This window comes from Hylobates moloch, unplaced genomic scaffold (genome assembly GCF_009828535.3).
Source record: "Hylobates moloch isolate HMO894 unplaced genomic scaffold, HMol_V3 SCAFFOLD_2, whole genome shotgun sequence".
Taxonomy (NCBI): domain Eukaryota; kingdom Metazoa; phylum Chordata; class Mammalia; order Primates; family Hylobatidae; genus Hylobates; species Hylobates moloch.
In genome coordinates this window covers 167,863,046-167,885,727 of record NW_026652277.1, presented here as the reverse complement: position 1 = coordinate 167,885,727, position 22,682 = coordinate 167,863,046, and the positions used below count along the sequence as shown (strand labels likewise).

The 22,682-nt window shown below is 43.9% G+C and overlaps 1 protein-coding gene across 1 annotated transcript; it reads left to right on the top strand.

Moving 5' to 3' along the window:
- The first annotated feature begins 7,550 nt into the window (after positions 1 to 7,550).
- Positions 7,551 to 21,883, top strand: SOD2 (superoxide dismutase 2). The gene is made up of 6 exons (XM_032161774.2): positions 7,551 to 7,736; positions 8,018 to 8,220; positions 12,658 to 12,774; positions 15,880 to 16,059; positions 18,301 to 18,462; positions 21,651 to 21,883. The coding sequence occupies exons 1-5, from the start codon at positions 7,714 to 7,716 to the stop codon at positions 18,444 to 18,446; spliced, it is 669 nt and encodes a 222-aa protein (XP_032017665.1). The 5' UTR covers positions 7,551 to 7,713; the 3' UTR covers positions 18,447 to 18,462; positions 21,651 to 21,883.
- Positions 21,884 to 22,682: the final 799 nt, after the last annotated feature.

Sequence of the window (22,682 nt, the reverse complement as noted above, 5' to 3'; positions counted from 1 at the left end):
GGTTTTGGAGACCACCCCATCACTGAGAATTTGTGTCTCCTAGAGTTCAGTCTAAAAGCCGAGATCCTACATTGTGTTCCAGGGAAGCTTAAGAAAATTAGGTCTCTGCTTGATTTGGAAAGCTTAGACTGAACCTAAATGAAAATCAGGTCAGTAAAAAGTCAGAGTTTAACAAAGATAGATGTTATGTCCCAGAGACCAGACATTTAAGCATTACTTTCAAAGTGCACTCAGAGAGATAACTGTTCTTCATTTAGTACTTAGAGACTAAGTCTTATCCATGCCATCAAAAAAATGGGAGTTGGAAAACATGCCACACATGTTAACAATGCATTTTTTTTTTTTTTTTGAGACAGAGTCTTGCACTGTCACCAAGACTGGAGTGCAGTGACACAATCTCAGCTCACTGCAAGCTCCGCCTCCTGGGTTCATGCCATTCTCCTGCCTCAGCCTCCCAAGTAGCTGGGACTACAGGCGCCTGCCACCACACCCAGCTAATTTTTTGTATTTTTAGTAGAGACGGGGTTTCGCTGTGTTAGCCAGGATGGTCTCGATTGCCTGACCTTGTGATCCGCCCACCTTGGCCTCCCAAAAAGTGCTCGGATTACAGGCGTGAGCCACCGCGCCTGGCCAACAATGCATTTTAACTTAAAACATGTAAATGAATTCAGATGAAGAACCAGAAAATTATTGGAGCTACTGCATCACCACACTAGTAATGTGTTGTCTCTAATTTCCATCAATTCTCTAAAGTGGAGTGGCACCTAAAGACACCTGCAAACCAATCTGATCCCTTAAATGTTTAATAATTGTCCCACTCTTAAATATGTTTTGTCCACATCTAACTGAACAGTGATCGTTTTTAGTGGCTCACCTCTAGTGTACCAACATATAGCTGACTAGTTCCTCAAACTAAGTATCTTTAGCATGAAAATGAAGTTTTATTTTATGCGATTTTATCTAATTTCTCACCAAAGGGTAAATGCAGATGTAAGCTGGCACTAGAGGAGGGTGATGCAGGCCAAGATGGATTGAGTCCTGGGAGTTGCCTGGGATGGGACATAGGTTCCCAGAAATACTCTGATACCAACACTATTCTCAGTGGGCCACAATCTGGCATGGACCTGGGTGGTATGTGAGGCCATTCCTCCTGTGTACCTATTTTGGCTGCTCCGAGTAGATGTACAGGGTGGAGTGCAGCCCCTGGGTTGTGCTGGCCCAGAGATTCAGCCAGCCAAGATCCTTATGCTTGGTCACAGCCCTCAGTGGTCTGGGCCACTCTTTAGTAGCTTGAGTAGCTCGAGAGTCATTCTTGGAACTGTGCACCTGAAATCAATCTTACTCCATGACAAATCCTGGGATATGAACTAGAAGTTTAATAATGACAGATCCCACCCTTACATAGAATGCAGTGACCATGTTTGTTTGTTTGTTTGTTTTCGTGGAGTAGTAATAAGGAAGAGGTGGTGTCCATTTCCATAAAGGAGGCAGGATGTTGCAGGAAGTCCTCATGAAAGGATCTTATGGAGGGCTCTGCCGGACTCTCAATATGGGACAACCCTTCTCTTTTGGCCTCCTGGGTCCCCAGCAAGTCTGAGTCTTTCACTCAACTAGGTTGGGAAGAATCAGCTGGGCCATTGTGAAGGGAAACTCCAGGAAGCTGGGTCTTCACTGAGGCTACAAAGCAAATGTGATCTAAGGGGCAGATGGACCAAGGTCAGGGCAGAGAAGCAGTATCAAGCTTTAGGTCCAAGAGTGATGACCACAGTCATGTGTAAGAGGCTGGGCCCAATTCTTTTGGGTGTGAGGAATGTGGGAGAGGGAGTGGTAGCTGTTTAAAGGCACGGAGTTACACAGCTTTAACAGCAATACACTTGACCCTTGAACAACATGGGTTTGAACTGCATGGGTCCTGTTCTATGTAGATTTTCTTCTGCCTCGACCCCTGCCCCCCACCCCAGACAGCAAGATCAGCCTCTCCTCTTCCTCAGCCTACTCACCATAAAGATGAGGAGGATGAAGACCTTTTTGATGATCCACTTCTGCTTAATGAATAGTAAATATAATTTCTCTTCCTTGATTTTATTATTAACATTTTTATTTTCTCTAGCTTACTTTAAGAACACAGTATACATAAAAATATGTGCTAATCAACTTTGTTATTGTCCTCTCTGTGATGTACAAACTTTATGTTATTGCCAGTCAACAGCAGGCTATTAGTGGTTAAGTTTTTAGGGAGTCAAAAGTTACAGTCAGATTTATTTTCTTTTTTTTTTTTTCTAAATGTTTTATTGGATTTTTTTTTTTTTTTTTTTGAGACAAGGTCTCACTCTGTTACCCAGGCAAGAGTGCAGTGGCGCGATCTCAGCTCACTGCAACCTTTGCCTCCCAAGCTCAAGCGATTCTCCTGCCTCAGTCTCCTGAGTAACTGGGACTGCAGGTGCTTGCCACCATGCCTGGCTAATTTTTTGTTTTGAGACGGAGTCTCGCTCTGTTCCCCATACTGGAGTACAGAGTGCAGTGGCAGGATCTCGGCTCACTGCAGTCTCCACCTCCTGGGTTCAAGTGTTTTTTTTGTTTTGTTTTTTGTTTGTTTGTTTTTGACACTGAGTCTCACTCTGTCGCCCAGGCTAGAGTGCAGTGGCGAGATCTCAGCTCACTGCAACCTCCACCTCCCGGGTTCAAGCGATTCTTCTGCCTCAGCCTCCCAAGTAGCTGGGACTACAGGTGCATGCCACCACTCCTGGCTAATTTTTGTATTTTTAGTAAAGACAGAGTTTCACCATATTGGCCAGGCTGGTCTCCAATTCCTGACCTCATGATCCACCTGCCTCGGCCTCCCAAAGTCCTGGGATTATAGGCGTGAGCCACTGGGCCCTGCCAATTTTTGTATTTTTAGTAGAGATGGGGTTTCACCATGTTGGCCAGGCTGATCTCAATTTCCTGACCTCAGGTGATCTGCCCACCTTGGCCTCCCAAAGTGCTGGGATTACAGGCGTGAGCCACGGTGCCAGGCCTATACGCAGATTTCTGACTGTGAAGGGACTAGCACCCCTGACACTGCATTGTTCAGGGGTCAACCGTACATTCATATCCCCCTTACTACCTACTAGCTCTATGTGTGACCTTGGTCAAGTCACTATCTTTGCTTACAGTAGGAATAAAGCATTTGACTTAGTAGCTAGCAACATGGAGGATCTGCTCAATGATGCCAATTCCCTTTGCCCTTTATGGATGTAATCAACTCATGATTACCTGCCACACATGCCCACTTTATCCCTTTGTTTAACAGAACACTTTTGTTCGGAACCAAGCTCCTCCTTTCCTTTCCAATAGTTAATGTATTCTTTGAGGATGCAATCTAATCGTAATTTTGCCCGAAGTGGGGAAAAAAATTAAGCTCACATTGAAACCTTAATATAGCTCTGTAATCATTTTCTCTTTTAGCCTAGATCATTTCATTTTAGCAATTTAAGTACTACTTTGAGTCCTATTAACAATACCACTCTTGCAAAGGACAGGTTGGTACAACCAATTCTCAGATTCCTGCCTGGATAAGATTTGTGACCCCAAATTTTAAAAAAGCAGAAAAAAACCCCACAAACCACAGGCAGGAAGAAAGAAAAACAAGAGAATATAGCTAAGGTAATTCCATTAATGATCAGTTTATGTCAAAGCATGTGGAAATAATGCCTTATAGGAGGATATGTAGCAACAATGACTTTTTTAAACTCATTTTCTCCTGTAGGTACAGAATTGCAAGTTTTTTCTGACTTCAAATGTGTACAGCTGACTGCATGTGTGTGTGTGTGTGTGTGTGTGTGTGTTTGTCTCTCCCTCTCTTGCCCAGACTGGAGTAAGGTGGCATAATCATAGCTCATTGCAGCCATGAACTCTTGGGCTCAAGTGATCTTCCTGCCTTCAGCCTCCTGGCGTAGCTACGACTGCAGGCACATGCTACCACACCCGGCTACTTTTTTTTGGTAGAGACAGAGTCTTGCTATGTTGCCCAAGCTGGTCTCAAACTCCTGGCCTCAAGCAATCTTCCCACCTCAGCCTCTCAAAGAGCTGGGATTACAAGCATGAACCACTGCACCTGGCCCCATACCTGACCACATTTCTCAGATTCCTTTGTGGCTAGGCTGTGCTAGGTAGCCTTGTACCTAAATTTTGACCAGTGAGCAGCGAGTGGAATTTGTTGGATGAATCTACCACAAAGGATCTTTACAATGGAGATAGTGGGGCCAGGCACGGTAGCTCATGCCTGCAATCCCAGCACTTTGGGAGGGTGAGGCAGGCAGATCACTTCAGGTTAGGAGTTTGAGACCAGCCTGGTCAACATGGTGAAACCCCATCTCCACTAAAAATACAAAAATTAGCCAGGCATGGTGGCACGCACCTGTAATCCGAGCTACTCAGAAGGCTAAGGCAGGAGAATCACTTGAACTTGGGAGGTGGAGGTTGCAGTGAGCTGAGATCACACCACTGCACTCCAGCCCAGCAACAAAGCAAGACTCTTGATTCGGAAAGAAAAAATAAAAAAGTGTTGGGGGAGACAGTGGGAGCCCAGTCTTTTGTCCTTCCCCTTTCCTAGAAGGGAGATGAGGTTGCTGGTGCTGTGGAAGCTATTATGGACCATGAGGCAGCTTTGAAGACAGAAAGCCTGCATCCTTGATGACTCCATGGAATTTCAGCCCAACCCAGGACTGACTGCCCCAGATCTTTGTTATATGAGGGAATAACACCCTTCTGTGTTTAAGAAACTATGGCTGGATCTGTTACTGGAATATGAATGCAGTTAATACCTGGCTCAAAATGACTTAATCTCAACCCACATTAGTTGCCTCTTCCAAACAATATATAGGTCTGCACTAGTGGTGGGTCTCAGGATGGCTGTGACGTAGCCTTAGGAAGTTTATCTATGGGAAATCCATATTCATGGTGTCCCGATGTTGCAGAGGACACCCTGGGCTGGCTGGAGAAACTTGGGACACAGGTCAATCAACTGTAATCTAACTTCTGAGGCCATTCAGTACCCCCTACAGTGGCCACCTAAAAAAAAGGCAGCCAGGTGCGGTGGCTCAAGCCTATATAGATCCCAGAACTTTGGAAGGCCGAGGTGGGAGGATCACTTGAGCCGAGGAGTTTGAGACCAACCTGGGCAACATGGAGAAACTCTGTTTCTACAAAAACTACAAAAAAATACAAAAAATTAGCCAGGCGTGGTGGTATGAACCCGTAGTTCCAGCTTCTTGGGAGGCTGAGGTGGAAGAATCACATGAGCCCAGCAAGTCGCTGCAATGAGCCGTGATCACGCCACTGCACTCCAGCCCGGGCGACAAAAAGGAAAAGAAAATGGAGCTTGTTCACTGGGTGTGGTAGACAAGGTGATAAACTTTTCTTTACCTCCCATATCCCACAACCTTGGATGTACTCACAGTCATGGTAGTGTTTTTGTAATGATGTAGCTGATGACAGGTGTGATATTGGAGATTCTTCTACCTGACTGCTGCTGTCAGTCCTACCGGCCCCCAACGTCTGGTGCTTGTTCTAAAGGGCATGTCCTAGGAGTCACTTTAAACTCTCAAAGTATCACTCTATACAAACAAGAAGTGCAAGTAAGTAGCCTGAGCTCAGCCTCCCAATAGGAATATTTTATTGTCACTAGATCAAGTCTTTCCATTACAATGACTGATCTGTCTCTGAATCCTGTGGGTTCATCCTTCAAAATGCCCCTTTCTTCCAGTTGTCATGGCTAGTGCCCTAAAAGTGACCTGCAGTACCTCCTGCTGAGACGAATGTACCAGCTTCCTAACTAGCCTGCACTCCCTTCATCCCAAGTCAGTGACAGACCACCTTGCCTGAAAAACCACTTTCAGTATGTCTCACCTCAGCAGAAATGTTTCTGAGCTTCCAATTAACAACCACATCAAACCCCTGCTCTTCTCCGTGTTTTAAGGGTATCTATAGGCCGGGCGCGGTGGCTCCTACCTGTAATCCCAGCACTTTGGAAGGCCGAGGCGGGCGGATCACTTGAGGTCAGGTGTTCGAGACCATCCTGACCAACACAATGAAACCCTGTCTCTACCAAAAAAAAAAAAAAAAAATAAGAGTGGGGCGTGGAGGCGCACGCCTGTAATTCCAGCTACTCCGGAGGCTGAGGCAGGAGGATCGCTTGAACCCGGGAGGCAGGGGTTGCAGTGAGCCGAAATCACGACACTGCACTCCAGCCTGAGCGACAGAGCGAGACTGTGTCTCAAAAATAAATAAATAATAAATTAAAAAAATAAGAGTATCTATAACCTGGTCCCAGCCTGAATTTCCTTTTTCACCCCAACACGTAGCCCTAGTTACATTCTTCTGACGTCTGTAAACAAGCCCAGCCCTTCCTGTTGTGAAGCCAAGTTCAGGTGGTTCCTCTTTGCCTGAATGTTTTTCCATTCCACTTACCCGAAGCCTAGTCATCCTTGGGAGGGCTGTACAGGGGTTGCAAGAAGCAACGGAAACAGTTCAGCACCTGCTACCGTCCATCATATTCTCTTCAATAAAGGGGCAACTCCCGCCAATGGCAGTGTAGATTTCCCAACCTCTACACATGGAAGATTCACACCATTCAGGATTGTTGTTTAACTGTTGAGAAAGCACTTGATACTTAACAGCTTACTAGGCTACAAGACAGCGCAGGAAAGAATCCTCTGTTGTCCTTTTATGTTATCCTGAACAGTTGGTTCACAGAGTCACTGTAAACACACAAAACATGACTGCCAGGGCTTACTTAGTAGTGAGGAAAGTAGGAACTAGTCCTGACTCACTTAGTAACTGTGCCCAAGAGAAGCTGCTTAACCTCAGAGGATTTCATTGTTACTAGATCAATAATACCAACCCTAGGGGTAAAAATAAAGATAAATGTGTGCAAATCCTGCCTGCAGTCTCGGGCACGTCGTGGGTGTCCAAGAACTGCTCTTACGCAGCCAATGAGGACAAAGCCTGTGTGCCTCCTGTCCTGGAGTAGGGCCCAAGGTCGGCTTACTTGCAAAGCAAGGGTACGGCGAAAGAGTACTGAATTCGTGTTGGAAGGGCGCTGGCTCTACCCTCAGCTCATAGGCCGGCTGGGCGGCGCTGACCAGCAGCTAGGCCCCGTCTTCCCTAGGAACGGCCACGGGGGCCCTGGGAGGGTACGAAGGTCTTTTCGCAGTGAGGCCTCTGGAACCCCGCGGCCCCCCCGCAGCGCAACCAAAGCTCAGAGGCAGGCGCCGCAGCCGCCTCGTGCAGCGCGATCCTCGCCGGCAGCCGCAGGGGGCGGAGCCGGAGGCACGGCCTCCGGGCCGTACCAACTCCACGGGGGCAGGGGCCGCCTCCCTTCGGCCGCGCGCCACCCAAATACGGCAGACAGGCAGCGAGGTTGCCGAGGCCGAGGCTAGCCTGCAGCCTCCTTTCTCCCGTGCCCTGGGCGCGGGGTGTACGGCAAGCGCGGGCGGGCGGGACAGGCACGCAGGGCGCCCCCGGGGTTGGGCGCGGCGGGCGCGGGGCGGGCCCCGCGAGGGGGCGGGGCGGCGGTGCCCTTGCGGCTCAGCTGGGGTCGCGGCGCTGCTCCCCGCGCTTTCTTAAGGCCCGCGGGCGGCGCAGGAGCGGCACTTGTGGCTGTGGCGTCCTTGGCAGCGGCTTCAGCAGCTCGGCGGCATCAGCGGTAGCACCAGCACCAGCACTAGCAGCATGTTGAGCCGGGCAGTGTGCGGGTGAGACGAAAGGGGACCCGGTCACGGCCCCAAGGGCGAAGGGGCTCGCGGCCGGCAGGGCCTCCGCGGCAATGGCGACAGTGGCCGCACCGGGCCTGGCGGGGCCGGGGCACCTGCGGGCGGTTCTCCCGGGAGTGCCCGGCGCGGCGGCTGGAGTGGGGATCCGCAGGGAGGGGACGCGGGGACTCGGGGGACGCCGCGCGCTGCCGTTCCTCGGCAGCCCAGCCTGCGTAGACGGTCCCGCGGCGCTGACTGACCGGGCTGTGCTTTCGCGTCTTCAGCACCAGCAGGCAGCTGGCGCCGGCTTTGGGGTATCTGGGCTCCAGGCAGAAGCACAGCCTTCCCGACCTGCCCTACGACTACGGCGCCCTGGAGCCTCACATCAACGCGCAGATCATGCAGCTGCACCACAGCAAGCACCACGCGGCCTACGTGAACAACCTGAACGTCACCGAGGAGAAGTACCAGGAGGCGCTGGCCAAGGGTAGGTTCCAGGCTGAGGGGCGGGAGGCAGTCCCCGGCAGAGGCGACCCCTGGGAGCCAGGCCCCATACTGACGGGCCTCTCCGTGGAGGAGAACCCGCTTCGTTTTTGTACCGGTTCCGAGTTTTCCAGGCACGATAGTCTCTCTTTTAAACACATGGTCTACCTCATTGTAGAAGGAGTGCCTCGATGGGTTTGAACACACTTCTGTCATGTCAGGGAACTTGGGGTCCTGCGAAGGAGCTTGCCTTACTGTTGTGAGCCACATTCCGTTACCCATATTGCCAGCACTGGTGAATTGTAGGGCCTGAAAAGAAAGCTCTACTGTGTCACTCTTTTTTTTTTTTTTTTTTTTTGCAAATTGAAATTGTTCTTATATAATGTGCTTTGGGGAAATGTTTGGTCTCTCAGGTGGGTGTGCCAGCCGTTTGCAGGAGGGCTGAGAGCGCCTGTCCACTGGTGGCCCAGATATCATCGGGTCCGCAGGTGTCTCTGAGTGTCAGGGTCACCTCCTGATACAAGCGGGAGTGGCGCCTTGCTGCCAGGTCACACTGAAGGTGGGAGACAGGAGGACACTACTCCGTGCTAGGAACCATGGTCCTTGTCATCTTCCTGAGAGCAAACGGGGTCGGGAGTCCAGCCTAGGACTCGGAGACTCCCTGCATCCCCAGCTACCCTGCAGGTGAAGCTTCACTGAGCCCACATGTTGACTTCAGGTGGGAGAGGAGGAGGCACACCATTATGGTGTGCGTTACCAAAAAAGCAGTAACCTAACTGTGGAACAGTTCAGGATCTTTAGACTTGATACTTTTCTTGATGTCACTTAGGGGTCAAAGTTCACAAGGAAAATAGCCCTTTAGTGGGAAACTGAAACAGGCTTGTTTTTATTTACTATTTACTCATATTTGTAATGCAATTAAAATATATGGTGTTAACTTTTTTTTCTCAAGAGCTCGGTTGATAAAACCAGGGGTATGTGGACTTTTTGAGTCTGTGCCTTTTGGGGGTGTGTATGGGAATGTTATGTTTTAATGTTTTTTACAAAATAGTATTGTCCTTTTAATCTATTCGTTAGTGGTTTGCACAAGGAAGATAATCGATAGTCATGTTTTTTAGACTCTCTGTATTGCTTGGTAAGCTACGTAGTAAAAAATGTTTACTTTTCCTTAAATGTTTTGAATTTCGGGGTTATGAAATTTGTTGAGTAATTTTTAGACAGTCACATCTTGTTGACTGGAGGCATCTAGTGGAAAAATGCAGTATTTCAGCCTGATTGTGTTTGAAGTAAATGACTAAAGGAGGAGGAAGTTACCACATTCTGGAAGATTTACTTGAGACAGATGAACCTTGAATTACGGGAAAAGGCCCCGTGATTTAGGAAATAACAAATTTGGGAAACATGTAATGGGGAGAGACTGGGGAATACCCCAGTTGTGCAAGTACTTCCTGTAAGGCAACATCTGACACCCGGGAACCTTTCTCTTCAGTATTTTAAAAACAACTTAATTTCAGTCCTTTACTTGTGGAATCAGAGCCTTACTTATGTAATACAACCCACTGGAAAAGAGCTTTTTATTATATTGTACTATATTGTTTATAAGTGATTGAGTACCTGCAGAGCTTTCTTTTACTTAAACATATTTTTAAAATTATTAAAAAGTTAGATTTTCATGTTTGAAAACTTGGAGAAAAAAGGTAAAACAATGTCATAATCTCATCACATTTAACTGACTAATATGAATATTTTTCAACCAAAAGCATTTGACTTTTATTATTATTTGAGGCAGAAACTAAACTGAAACCAAATAAAATGTTGAATTTCAGAAAAGTGTTCTTAAAAGCAGATTTTAAGCCCTCAATTTTTATTAATTTTAAAATGAGTAAGCAAACTGTAAGATGTTAAGATTATTAAATTATCTCTCATTAAGCATGTATCTTTCCCATTTTAAAAATTTAGTTACTATTGATTTATTAAAAAACAATAGAAAACTTACATCTATTTTTAGGGTGACTCTCAAGAAAATTTAAAAAGGGAAACACAGATCTATAAAAAAACTATTTATAAACCTAGCAAAGGAAAAAAAAAGTTGATGTCTTTAAAAAACCCTTTGAGATTAGCTGTGTATTCAGATATCAGTTGGTTCTGTCCTCCTTTCTGAATCGCTAAACAACTGGAGCTTTTTCAGAAAGCAGCATTGCCTACGTATGTTCTTTTTAAAAAAATTTTTTTTAAATTTTATCTAAATTTTATCTAAATAGACGGGGTCACACTATGTTGCCCAGGCTGCTTTTGAATTCCTGGGCTCCCCCATCCACGCACCTCGGCCTTCCAGAGTGCTGGGATTACAGGCGTGAGCCACCGTGCCTAGTCAGACATACTTTTTTTTTTTGACAGAATCTCGGTCTGTTCCCCAGGTTGGAGTGTAGTGATGTGATCTCGGCTCACTGCAACCTCCGCCTCCTGGGTTCAAGCAATTCTCCTGCCTCAGCCTCCTGAGTAGCTGGGATTACAGGCATATGCCACCATGTCTGGCTACTTTTTGTGGGTTTTTTAGTAGAGACAGGGTTTTTCCATGTCAGCCAGGCTGGTCTGGAACTCCTGACCTCAAGTGATCTGCCCACCTCAGCCTCCCAAAGTGCTGGGATTACAGGTGTGAGCCACTTCACCTGGCCTTGTATGTACCTTTTTTTCTTTTTCTTTTTTTTTTTTTTTTTTGTGATGGAGTATTGCCCTGTCGCCCAGGCTGGAGTGCAGTGGCGTGATCTTGGTTCATTGCAACCTCTGCCTCCTGGGTTCAAGCCATTCTCCTGCCTCATGCTCCTGAGTAGCTGGGATTATAGGCATGCACCACCATACCTGGCTAATTTCTGTATTTTTAGTGGAGACAGGGTTTCATCATGTTGGCCAGGCTGGTCTTGAAACCCTGACCTGAAGAGATCTGCCCGCCTTGGCCTCCCAAAGTGCTGGAATTACAGGCGTGAGCCACTGCACCCGGCCCAGACATACGTTCTTAATATACACTTTCAGAACAGCAGTCGAGAACTTTTTCCAAAATGTAAGCTCCTTGAGAGCAAAGCTCTCAGTGGGTCTCTGTGTCCTTTACTTTGCTTCTCTTGGTATCTTGTGGATAATATGCACAAAATATTTATTAAACAAGAGGATTTCCATTTTTTTCTAATATTAATAATTCATTTAATCTGTAGCTTCTTGAAGGCATAGAAAAGAATATTTTATTTTGCCTACTTGTTTGGCAAGGTACCCATGCAGTATGCCAGGAGTTACAGGGCCTATTGAGAAGGAGTAAAGGGTCTTGGAGGGGTGGCAGGGAATGGCTAATTCATGTATGGTGGCTAGAGAAGGCTTCACTGATGGGCTTGATGTTTCAATGGAGACTTGAAGGAGGAACAGGAATGCAGCTTGAGACTGTCTTGGGGAAGAGTGTTCAGCAGAGGCAGCAGTGCTCAGCTGGCCTTGAGGGGAACATCTGAGTTGGTCATGTGAGTGCAAAAAGGTCAGTGTGGCTGCAGCCGGGTGAGCACATGCTCAATGACGGGGGTCAAGTGCAGCGCCTCTTGGTAGTAAGAGTAGCTGAGTGTAAACACCTAGGGTTCGCTTCAGTGAGAAGGGGAGCCTTTGGAGGGGGCAAGGCCCACCCCCACCCCCCAAAACTGAGGGGATAGTGGCACCAGTGCAGTGGGAGATACTGGTCCTCTGTCCCAGTGAGGTGGCAGTAAAGTTAGGGAGAAGGGATTAGGTTCTGCTTGTGTTTTTTTTTCTTTTATTTTTCTCTGTGTGCTTTTATATAGATTGGATGTATTTTAAAGGTAGAACTGGCTTTGCTAATGGATATGCTGGTGGATTGGATGTGGGGTGAAGGGAGAGGAGTCAAAAATGACATCAGGTTCCCAAGGATGTCCTGAGGGACAGAGCTGGCATTTACTGAGATGGGGAGGACAATAGGAGGACTAAGTTTGGGATTGAACATCAGGAGTTCAATTTTGAGTATGTTGAGTTTCTTGTTAATGTGGCTTGGAGGTATTTCCCAATGAATGGTTGTCTGTCTTGAAAATGAGAGTTGAAGGTTTTCTGTACAGTCTGTATGTTGAGCCATACATTTTAGCATTCTATTATTTTATTTGGTTGTCCTCTTCGGTATTTCATTTCCTGAAATCTCTTCTATCTAAGAGAACCCTGAGCCTAGCAGCCAGGAGTGAATTTTCTAGCTTTTCCACCTCTGTTAGGTCCTTCATCAGTTGTTCAGCAGGTCTGGAACAAATAATTTTGGGGCAGGGGGTTGCTGAATTTTAGGACAAACAGGGATCTTATAGATAAGCTGGTCCCATTATCTAATAGCTTACAAAGAAAAAAATATAATGTATACAGTGGTTGAAAAAGTAGGAGTTATTTAAAAAAATGTGTTTGCATTTTAACTTTTCAGGAGATGTTACAGCCCAGATAGCTCTTCAGCCTGCACTGAAGTTTAATGGTGGTGGTCATATCAATCATAGCATTTTCTGGACAAACCTCAGCCCTAACGGTGGTGGAGAACCCAAAGGTTGGTATATATTGGTGCACCCTTATCTACATTTTGTGCACAGTAGGAATCGATTGTTGATTTACTTAAGTTACCTTATACTTGTTTTTTTGTTTTGTTTTTTGTTTGTTTGTTTGTTTTCGAGACACAGTTTTGCTCTTGTTGCCCAGGCTGGAGTACAGTGGTGCAGTCTTGGCTCACTGCAACCTCCGCTTCCTGGGTTCAAGCGATTCTCCTGCCTCAGCCTCCCGAGTAGCTGAGATTACAGGTGCCCGCCACCACGCCTGGCTAATTTTTGCATTTTTAGTAGAGATGAGGTTTCACCATGTTGGTCAGGCTGGTCTTGAACTCCTGACCTTGTGATCTGCCCACCTTGGCCTCCCAAAGTGCTGGGATTATAGGCATGAGCCACCATGCCCGGCCTAAGTTACCTTATTCTTACCAGAGGTATCATAGTGGCATATTTTTCATAACAACGAGTACGATAAAAGTTGTAACTTTCAAAAGGACATAAGTAGGAATAAAGAATGCATTCATGGAGTTATGTCATAAGATTTTATGTTCATGCACACATAGAGTATCACATCAACTCCGCCTTCTGGTTTCTGGATGGTACTTCATATTAGGGAAAGACTGAGAAACTTTGTTTTATGAACTTTCTTTTTTTTTTGAGACAGAGTCTTACAGTCGCCCAGGCTGGAGTGCAGTGGTGCGATCTCGGCTCACTGCAACCTCTGCCTTTCAGGTTCATGCAATTCTCGTGCCTCAGCCACCCAAGTAGCTGGGATTACAGGCATGTGGCATCACTCCCTGCTAATTTTTATATTTTTAGTAGAGACAGGGTTTCACTATGTTGGCCAGGCTGGTCTCGAACTCCTGGCCTCAAGTGATCCGCCCACCTCCGCCTCCCAAAGTGCTGTGGTATGGACATGAGCCACCGCGCCCAGCCTAGAGAAGATGAACTTTCTGTTTACTAGTTTCTAGGGCCTGGATTAGATAGTTAACCGTCTGTACCTTTTTTCATCTATGTGATACAGGGGTAACAATGGTGGTGGTTTGAGAATTAAATTATAGTGTCATTTGCTATTTTTCACTCTTCCTAACTGATAAAAAGTCAGTTGTTCCAGGAAATTAGGTTTTCTGGGTATTTTTTAAAAGTGTTCAGGGAATGAGGAGAGTACAGGGCTAGATGGTCTTGTTCACTATCACTGTTTCCTTGACTTCCTGTGTAGCTTGTGGAGGCCCAGATGACTTTAATTATCTTCCTCACCCAGGGAGGCATGAGGCATAAATGTAGTTCTTCTCTCTTGTTTCTGGGCTCCGGATATGCACCCTAAGTTTCTGTGGTTTTATTGTTCATTTTTAATCAGTGTTATGGAAGACAGCCTATCTTATGCACTTGAAGTAAGCAATTTCATTTTAAGGTAATGATGAATGAGGGGAGTAAGCATGGGAAACTGGGCAACTTTTTCTTTATTTTTGTTTTTATTTATTATTATTTTGGAGATGGAGTTTAGCTCTTTCACCCAGGCTACAATGAAGTGGCTTGATCTTGGCTCACTGCAGCCTCCGCCCATCCCGGGTTCAAGCGATTCTCTGCCTCAGCCTCCCGAGTAGCTGGGATTATAGGTGCCTGCCACCATGCCTGGCTAATTTTTTTGTATTTTTAGTAGAGAGGAGTTTCTCCATGTTGGTCAGGCTGGTTTCGAACTCCTGACCTCAGGTGATCCACCTGCCTCAGCCTCCCAAAGTACTGAGATTACAGGTGTGAGCCACTGCACCCGGCCAACTTATTTTTTTTTTGAGTTCAGTCTTCTAGACTATCAGTTAATACTTTTGAAGTTTTGTCAGTTACCAGAATATCAGATATATTCATATGCAACCAATGGTTTTGGTATGCTGCCATTTTTTTAAATCTGTACCACATTCCAACATTTGTGCTTACAAAGATGATTACTTTTAAACCCATAGAATAAGAGAAGTGAGATTTTGACTCAGTTGATTTAGTTGATGTGACTAATCTAGAATTATATTCTGTATTGCTACAGAATAAAAGGATTATAGCTCTTAAAGTATACCCTTAGTTCAGTCGTAGAGAAAACTGCCCATCAAGACAGGAAGAGCTGGGCTGCCTTGGAGAAGAACAATAGCTTTATTCCCAAATGGAGACATAGAAGAAGGAGGGTAGAAGTCAAAGGAAAATTTTTTATTCAGGGAAAAGAAAAAGCTAACAAAGTAGTATTTCTTTCCTAACGAAAATAGTACAGTGAGTGGGGAAATCCCTCTAACATGATTCATTAAAAAAATGTGAACTACGCAGCTGGAGGCTATTATCCTAAGCAAATTAACCCAGGAACAGAAAACCAAATACCACATCTCACTTCCAAGTGGAAGCTAAACATGGAGTACTTATGGATATAAAGATGGCTACAACAGACACTGGGGACAGACCTGGGAGGGAGAAAGAAGGGGAGGGGGTGAAAAACTGTTGTATACTAAGCTCACTACCTGGGTGATGGGATCAATTGCACCCCAGACCTCAGCATCATATGATACCCATGTAACAAACCTGTGCATGTACCCTCTGAATTTAAAATAAAATTTGAACTGGGCGTGGTGGCTCACGCCTGTATTTCCAGCATTTGGGAGGCCGAGGCGGGTGGATCACCTGAGGTTGGGAGTTTGAGACCAGCCTGACCAACATGGAGAAACCCTGTCTCTACCAAAAACACAAAATTAGCCGGGTGTGGTGGCGCATGCCTGTAATCCCAGCTACTCAGGAGGCTGAGGCAGGAGAATCGCTTGAACCTGGGAGGCAGAGATTGCAGTGAGCTGAGATCATGGCATTGCACTCTAGCCTGGGCAACAAGAGTGAAACTCCGTCTCAAAAGATAAAAACTGAAAAAAAAAAAAACAAAAAAAAAAAAACCAAAAAAACCAAGTTGAATTTATAAAAAACAAAAAAAAGGGGAATTAAAATTGTGAAACTTAGATCCAGGTGTCACATTCTGATGTTGTCTAATTTCTTGGGCTCTATGACAAAAATATTTTAATACATGTAATACAACATTTTATTGTAATTGTTGAAATCTGTTCATTTGTGGGTGTTTTTGGATTTTTTAATAGGGGAGTTGCTGGAAGCCATCAAACGTGACTTTGGTTCCTTTGACAAGTTTAAGGAGAAGCTGACGGCTGCATCTGTTGGTGTGCAAGGCTCAGGTTGGGGTTGGCTTGGTTTCAATAAGGAACGGGGACACTTACAAATTGCTGCTTGTCCGAATCAGGATCCACTGCAAGGAACAACAGGTTAGATTTAAAAATTGTGATTTCATTTGGGAGAGATGCTCTATTGTAAAGCATTCAACTAGAAATAAGGAAAACTAAACAGTGTTTTAACTTACGAACATGTAATAATTTGCAAATCTTAACAGATAACACCCAGAGTCTTGTGTAAGTAAAAATGTTTTAGAAGTCCTGATATTTCATAAAATTAAGTACACATAATTTTATAGGTACATTAACAAAAATGTTTTATTTTTATTTTTTTTGAGACAGATCTCACTGTTGCCCAGGCTAGAGTGCAGTGGTGCGATCTCGGCTCACTGCAACCTCCGCCTCCTGGGTTCAAGCGATTCTTCTGCCTCAGCCTCCCGGGTTCAAGCGATTCTTCTGCCTCAGCCTCCCAAATATCTGGGATTGCAGGCACATACCACCATGCCTGGCTAATTTTTGTGTTTTTAGTAGAGACAGGGTTTTACCGTGTTGGCCAGGGTGGTCTTGAACTCCTGACCTCAGGTATCTGCCTGCCTCGGCCTCCCGAAGTGCTGGGATTACAGGCATGAGCCACCACGCCCAGCCAAATGTTTTACTTATTAACCCTGCTGCATTCTACAGAGAATTAGTATCAGCTTAGATAATTATATATACTAAAATAAAAAAAATTAGCTATAGAACAAGAGTGAGGAAAAGAAATATAAGTGGAGACTGATTTCAGAGCTCGTACTGTTACCTCCTCTGCTGAGCATTTGAGGTTAAACTGGGACCAGATCTCAGGTTTCCAGACCTTCTGCCTTTCTGGGGCTCTTTGGTAGAGTATATGAAAATATTTGGCTTGGAAGTGCCAGGCTGAGCTCACCAAATACTTTTCTGCTGTTGAGCCTAATTGGATTTAAAAAATGTCACTGAAGAGTATGGGAAATAGAGCCATGAGTTGTCTGGCAGAGGTTTGGGACTTTGAACTTAAAGTGATACCTTCACATCAACAACAGTCATTCTCTGCCTCTTCTTCTACCCCTGATATCAGAATACTCTTGCTCTGTGTCTCACTTCCCAGGATAGACTCAGATTTTGGCAGAATCTGAACAGCTCTTTTGGGACAGTGAAATGGCATAACAATTTATAAAAGCCACAGAAAAATTGTGAGCACCGATCTGTAGAGTCAGGTTATTTATAGAGCTACATGACAGGAAAGGCTGATATTTGTAAGTGAGTCCCAGCTACACTCCTTCCTCTCCCTGTGGAAAGCACATTAGAAGGAAAATAAGGGAATATCATGGCCTTTTGTTTATAAAAATCATTAATAAATTTTGCTACTTGAAATTATTAATAATAAATTATTAATGACCTCCCTCACAACTGATCAAGACATACCGGTTAAGAATTGTTTTCATAGAGAGAGCTATAATTTATTTTGAGTGTTTTTGTGTGTGCGTGATGGAGTCTCTGTTGCCTAGGCTGGAGTGCAGTGGCGCAATCTTGCCTCACTGCAACCTCCGCCTCCCGCGTTCAAGCAATTCTCCTGCGTCAGCTTCCTGAGTAGCTGGGATTACAGGCGCCTGTCACCTCGCCAGGCTAATTTTTTGTATTTTTAGTAGAGATGGGGTTTCACCATGTTGGCCAGGCTGGTCTTGAACTCCTGACCTCAAGAGATCTGCCTGCCTCGGCCTCCCAAAGTGCTGGGATTACAGGCCTGAGCCACTGCGCCCAGCCCGAGAGTTTTTTTAAATGGATGTTTTACAGATAGAACTAAATTCTTCATTTACCTCACTTAATTTCTGAAAACACTGTGTCTTCCAACTGCTCTGTATTCCCATAGATTAAAATTAGCCTTGGGGAGCAGAGCTGGTTTCTCGTAAACCCCTATGAGTGCCCAGACCCTTTGGAGGAGGTTCTCATGGGCCTCTTCCTGCTCCCACAGATGCAACACAGCCTTCCTGCTGCTCCTAAGACCACCATGAGGAAGGCTGGGAATTGGCTCTTGAATGAATTTGTTGGTATTTTTAAGAATAGCTATTAAAGTACTGTTATTAATTTTCCCAAGTCTATTTTATTGTATTTGTCACATTTTCTTTGTAAACAGTAAATTAAAAATATTTTATAGGAATATTCATTCTTACCTAGATTTCCTACTTATATAAAAAAACAAGTGAATGAGATTGTTACAAAGGGTAATTTTGTGTGGGTGGGATAATAAAAGTTGAAATTGAGAAGATGCAATGTTTTAGACTGAAACTGATGGTTTGTTCTTTTTCCCCTTCTTTCTAACAGGCCTTATTCCACTGCTGGGGATTGATGTGTGGGAGCACGCTTACTACCTTCAGTATAAAAATGTCAGGCCTGATTATCTAAAAGCTATTTGGAATGTAATCAACTGGGAGAATGTAACCGAAAGATACATGGCTTGCAAAAAGTAAACCACGATCATACTGAGTATGTTAAGCTCTTTATGACTATTTTTGTAGTGGTATAGAGTACTGCAGAATACAGTAAGCTGCTCTATTGTAGTATTTCTTGATGTTGCTTAGTCACATATTTCATAAACAACTTAATGTTCTGAATAATTTCTTACTAAACATTTTGTTATTGGGCAAGTGATTGAAAATAGTAAATGCTTTGTGTGATTGAATCTGATTGGACATTTTCTTCAGAGAACTAAATTATAATTGTCATTATAAAACCATCAAAAATATTCCATCCCTATACTTTGGGGACTTGTAGGGATGCCTTTCTAATCCTATTCTATTGCAGTTTTAGAAAATCTAGTCTTTTGCCCCAGTTACTTAACAATAAAATATTAACACTTTCCCAAGGGAAACACTCGGCTTTCTATAGAAAATTGCACTTTTTGTCAAGTAATCCTCTGCAGTGATACTTCTGGTAGATGTCACCCAGTGGTTTTTGTTATGGTCAAATGTTCCTATATAGTTTTTGCAAATAGAGCTGTATACTGTTTAAATGTAGCAGGTGAACTGAACTGGGGTTTGCTCACCTGCACAGTAAAGGCAAACTTCAACAGCAAAACTGCAAAAAGGTGGTTTTTGCAGCAGTAGAAAGGAGGATGCTTATTTGCAGGGCACCAAGCAAGGAGAATTGGGCAGCTCATGCTTAAGACCCAATCTCCATGATGACCTACAAGCTAGAGTTTTTAAAGGCAGTGGTAAATTTCAGGAAAGCAGAAGTTAAAGGCAAAATTGTAAATTAGTCGAGATTGGGTGCCTTCAGGGTGGTATGGCTGTATACCAAAATTGTAAATCACTACGTGAAGCTTATATATTGGTTTGGCCTGAAAGGTGAAGTGGGGTAGGCAGGGGGCAGGCTTACAGGTTATGGTGGATTCAAAGACTCCCTGATTTGTGATTGGTTAAAGAAGCAAAGCTTTGTCTAAAAACTTGGGATCCGCAGAAAGGAACATTAAGGTCTGACCAGGCCCCTCAGGAAGAAAGTTAGAACAAAGAATGGAGGTCAGAGTTTAGTCCCTGGTGTTCCCCCTTATCTGACGTCTGTGTGAATCCATTTGGTGGGGGTCTGGGTTTCTGAAAAGTAGCTCAGGGACGCGTGTTAAGGATGTCTCTAGGTGACTAACTTCCCTGGCTATTGTTTGAAACTGTTATGACCTTCTTGCTTATCAGGTTGCTGGTAAGCGACCCCTTCTCAGGGCGAGCTGGGTGCCTGGAATTTTCAGTGAAGGAACTCAAGATTTTCCTTTATTTCTGTGCTTGTGGGAATCCCCCTGGCACACCCCAAAGAGGGGTCCCTGCTCCGTCTCGCAGGGATCTTTTTTTATATTTAGCTTATCATCATGCATTTCTCATGTTGTTTCATCATCTGCCTAATTTGCTGTTTTTGAATATTTCATTTGTTTCTAATTGTTACTACAGATAATGCTGGGGTGAGCAACTCTGTGTACATAGGTTTATCTCCTTTTGGAATATTTTCTTTATATAGGCGTTTTTTTTTTCTTCTCTTTTTTTTTTTTTTTGGAGACAGAGTCTTGCTCTGTTGCCCAGGCTGGAGTACAGTGGTGCAATCTCAGCTCACTGCAACCTCCACTTCCCGGGTTCAAGTGATTCTCCCACTTCAGTCTCCTGAGTAGCTGGGATTACAGGTGCATGCTACCACGCCTGGCTAATTTTTGTATTTTTAGCAGAGACAGGGTGTCACCATGTTGGCCAGGGTGGTCTCTAATTCCTGACCTCAAGTGATCCATCTGGCTCAGCCTCCCAAAGTGCTGGGATTACAGGTGTGAGCCACTGCACCTGGCCTATATAGGCTTTTTTCTTAAACCTATTTAGTAATGTTTTCCCAAGTTTATTTTTTATTTTTCTTTTTTTCCCCAAGTTTATTTTTCTATTTTTTTTTTCATGGAAAAATGGGATAACTTAGCAGTTTCAATATTGAAGACTGAAGTTTAAAAAAAATTTAAATTCAAGGTACTTTTAAAATTCAATTAGAAAAGTAGGCTTTAAAAATTATTAGAGACAAGAGTACCGAAGCTGTGTGTGTTGTGTATGCATGCTTGTGGATTGGAAAAACTTTGGAGACTGATTACTTTTCATTATATATGTATCACAGTGAAACAGCTTTTATGTGTCATGTGAGATTACTGCTTGCCTCTAAAGAAGGTCGTGACTCTGTTTAAATAGACGGGGAAGGTGGAACCTTTTGAAAGATGAGCTTTTGAATATAAGTTGTCTGCTAGATCATGGTTTGTATTGAACTAACAAGGTTTGCAGATCTACTGACTTATATAAAGCTTTTTGATTCCTACTAAGCTTTAAGATTTAAAAAATATTCAATGTTGTAATTTCTATGGGGCTCTATTTTTGCTTTGGCTTTCTGGTGAGAGAGTGAGGAAGCATTCTTCACTAAGTTTGTCTTTCTTCTCTTCCGGATAGATTGATTTTAAGAGACTAAGGGAATTTACAAACTAAAGATTTTAGTCATCTGGTGGAAAAGGAGACTTTAAGATTGTTTAGGGCTGGGCGGGGTGACTCACATCTGTAATCCCAGCACTTTGGGAGGCCAAGGCAGGCAGACCACTTGAAGGAGTTCAAGACCAGCCTGGCCAACATGGTGAAACCCTGTCTCTACTAAAAATACAAAAAAATTTTAAAAAGATTGTTTAGCTCTGTTTTTCATAATAGAAATAGAAAAAGTAAAATTGCCTTTTCTTCTGAAAAGAACAAGTATTGTTCATCCAAGAAGGGTTTTTGTGACTGAATCAGCAGTGCCTGCCCTAGTCATAGCTGTGCTTCAAAAACCTTAGCATGATTAGTGTTAGAGCAAAACAAGGAAGCAAAGTAAAAACTGTTTTTGAAATTCTATCTGTTGCTTGAACTATTTTGTAATAATTAAACTTTGATGTTGAAAAATTACAACTTTATTGTACACTTCATTGCAACTTGAAATTCATGGTCTTAAAGTGAGATGTGAATTTCTATTGAGCGCCTTTAAAAAAGTAATACCAAACCATAAAGTTAAAATTGATGTATATTGAGTCACATCTAAAATCAGGTATAAACATAAATTGTATTTCCTGTTTTAATTTCAGGGGAACTACTGTTTGGGAAAGCTATTATTAGGTAAATGTTTTAAAAATTACTGTTTCTCATTTTCAGTCATACCCTAATGATCCCAGCAAGATAATGTCCTGTCTTCTAAGATGTGCATCAAGCCTGGTACATACTGAAAATCCTATAAGGTCCTGGATAATTTTTGTTTGATTATTCATTGAAGAAACATTTATTTTCCAATTGTGTGAAGTTTTTGACTGTTAATAAAAGAATCTCAACCATCAAAGAGGTCTGCATTATGCTTGCATGTCAAAAACATTAAATATCCTATAATGTTCTATCATTCTCACTGAGTTTCCATGGGAAAGGAATAGTAAATAATAGGTAGTTGAAATATTACTCTTAAGACCAAGAACTCTATCTCCAGTCATATCTGTAATAACATCATCTGATAACCTAAAAGCATAGTATTAGGGATATACGACAAAACCAAAGTGTTTTTGCTGTTGTCACATACCACTCAATACTTTTACACCAGATTGTCCACTGGACACCAGCTGGATGTCCTATAATTCAGTTGTGACACTGTCTACCTGGAATTGGAGTCAGATCCCACAGGTGGAGGGCTCAGACCTCAAGACTGCCCCCACCCCAGATACCAATCGCAAGTCCCTGTACTTCTGACTGACTGGCTATCAAGTGGGGTTCCCATGACCGCTTCCTTGGTTTTGATGTATTTGCTAGAGCAGCTCCCAGCACACAGGGAAACACTCTACTTATGTTTACTCATTTTTAATTTTATTACTTTATTAAAACTACATATTGGTTACAATACTAATTTATTATAAAGGATATTTCATTTATTTATTTATTTATTTAGAGATGAAGTCTCACTGTGTCACCCAGGCTGGAGTGCAGTGGCGCAGTCTCAGCTCACACTGCAACCTCCACCTCCTGAGTTCAAGCAATTCTCATGCCTCAGCCTCCCAAGTAGCTGGGATTACAAGTGTGCACCACCACGCCCAGCTTATTTTTGTATTTTTAGTAGAGACGGGGTTTCACTCTTGGCCAGGCTGGTCTCAAACTCCTGACCTCAAGTCATCTGTCCACCGCAGCCTCCCAAAGTGCTGAGATTAC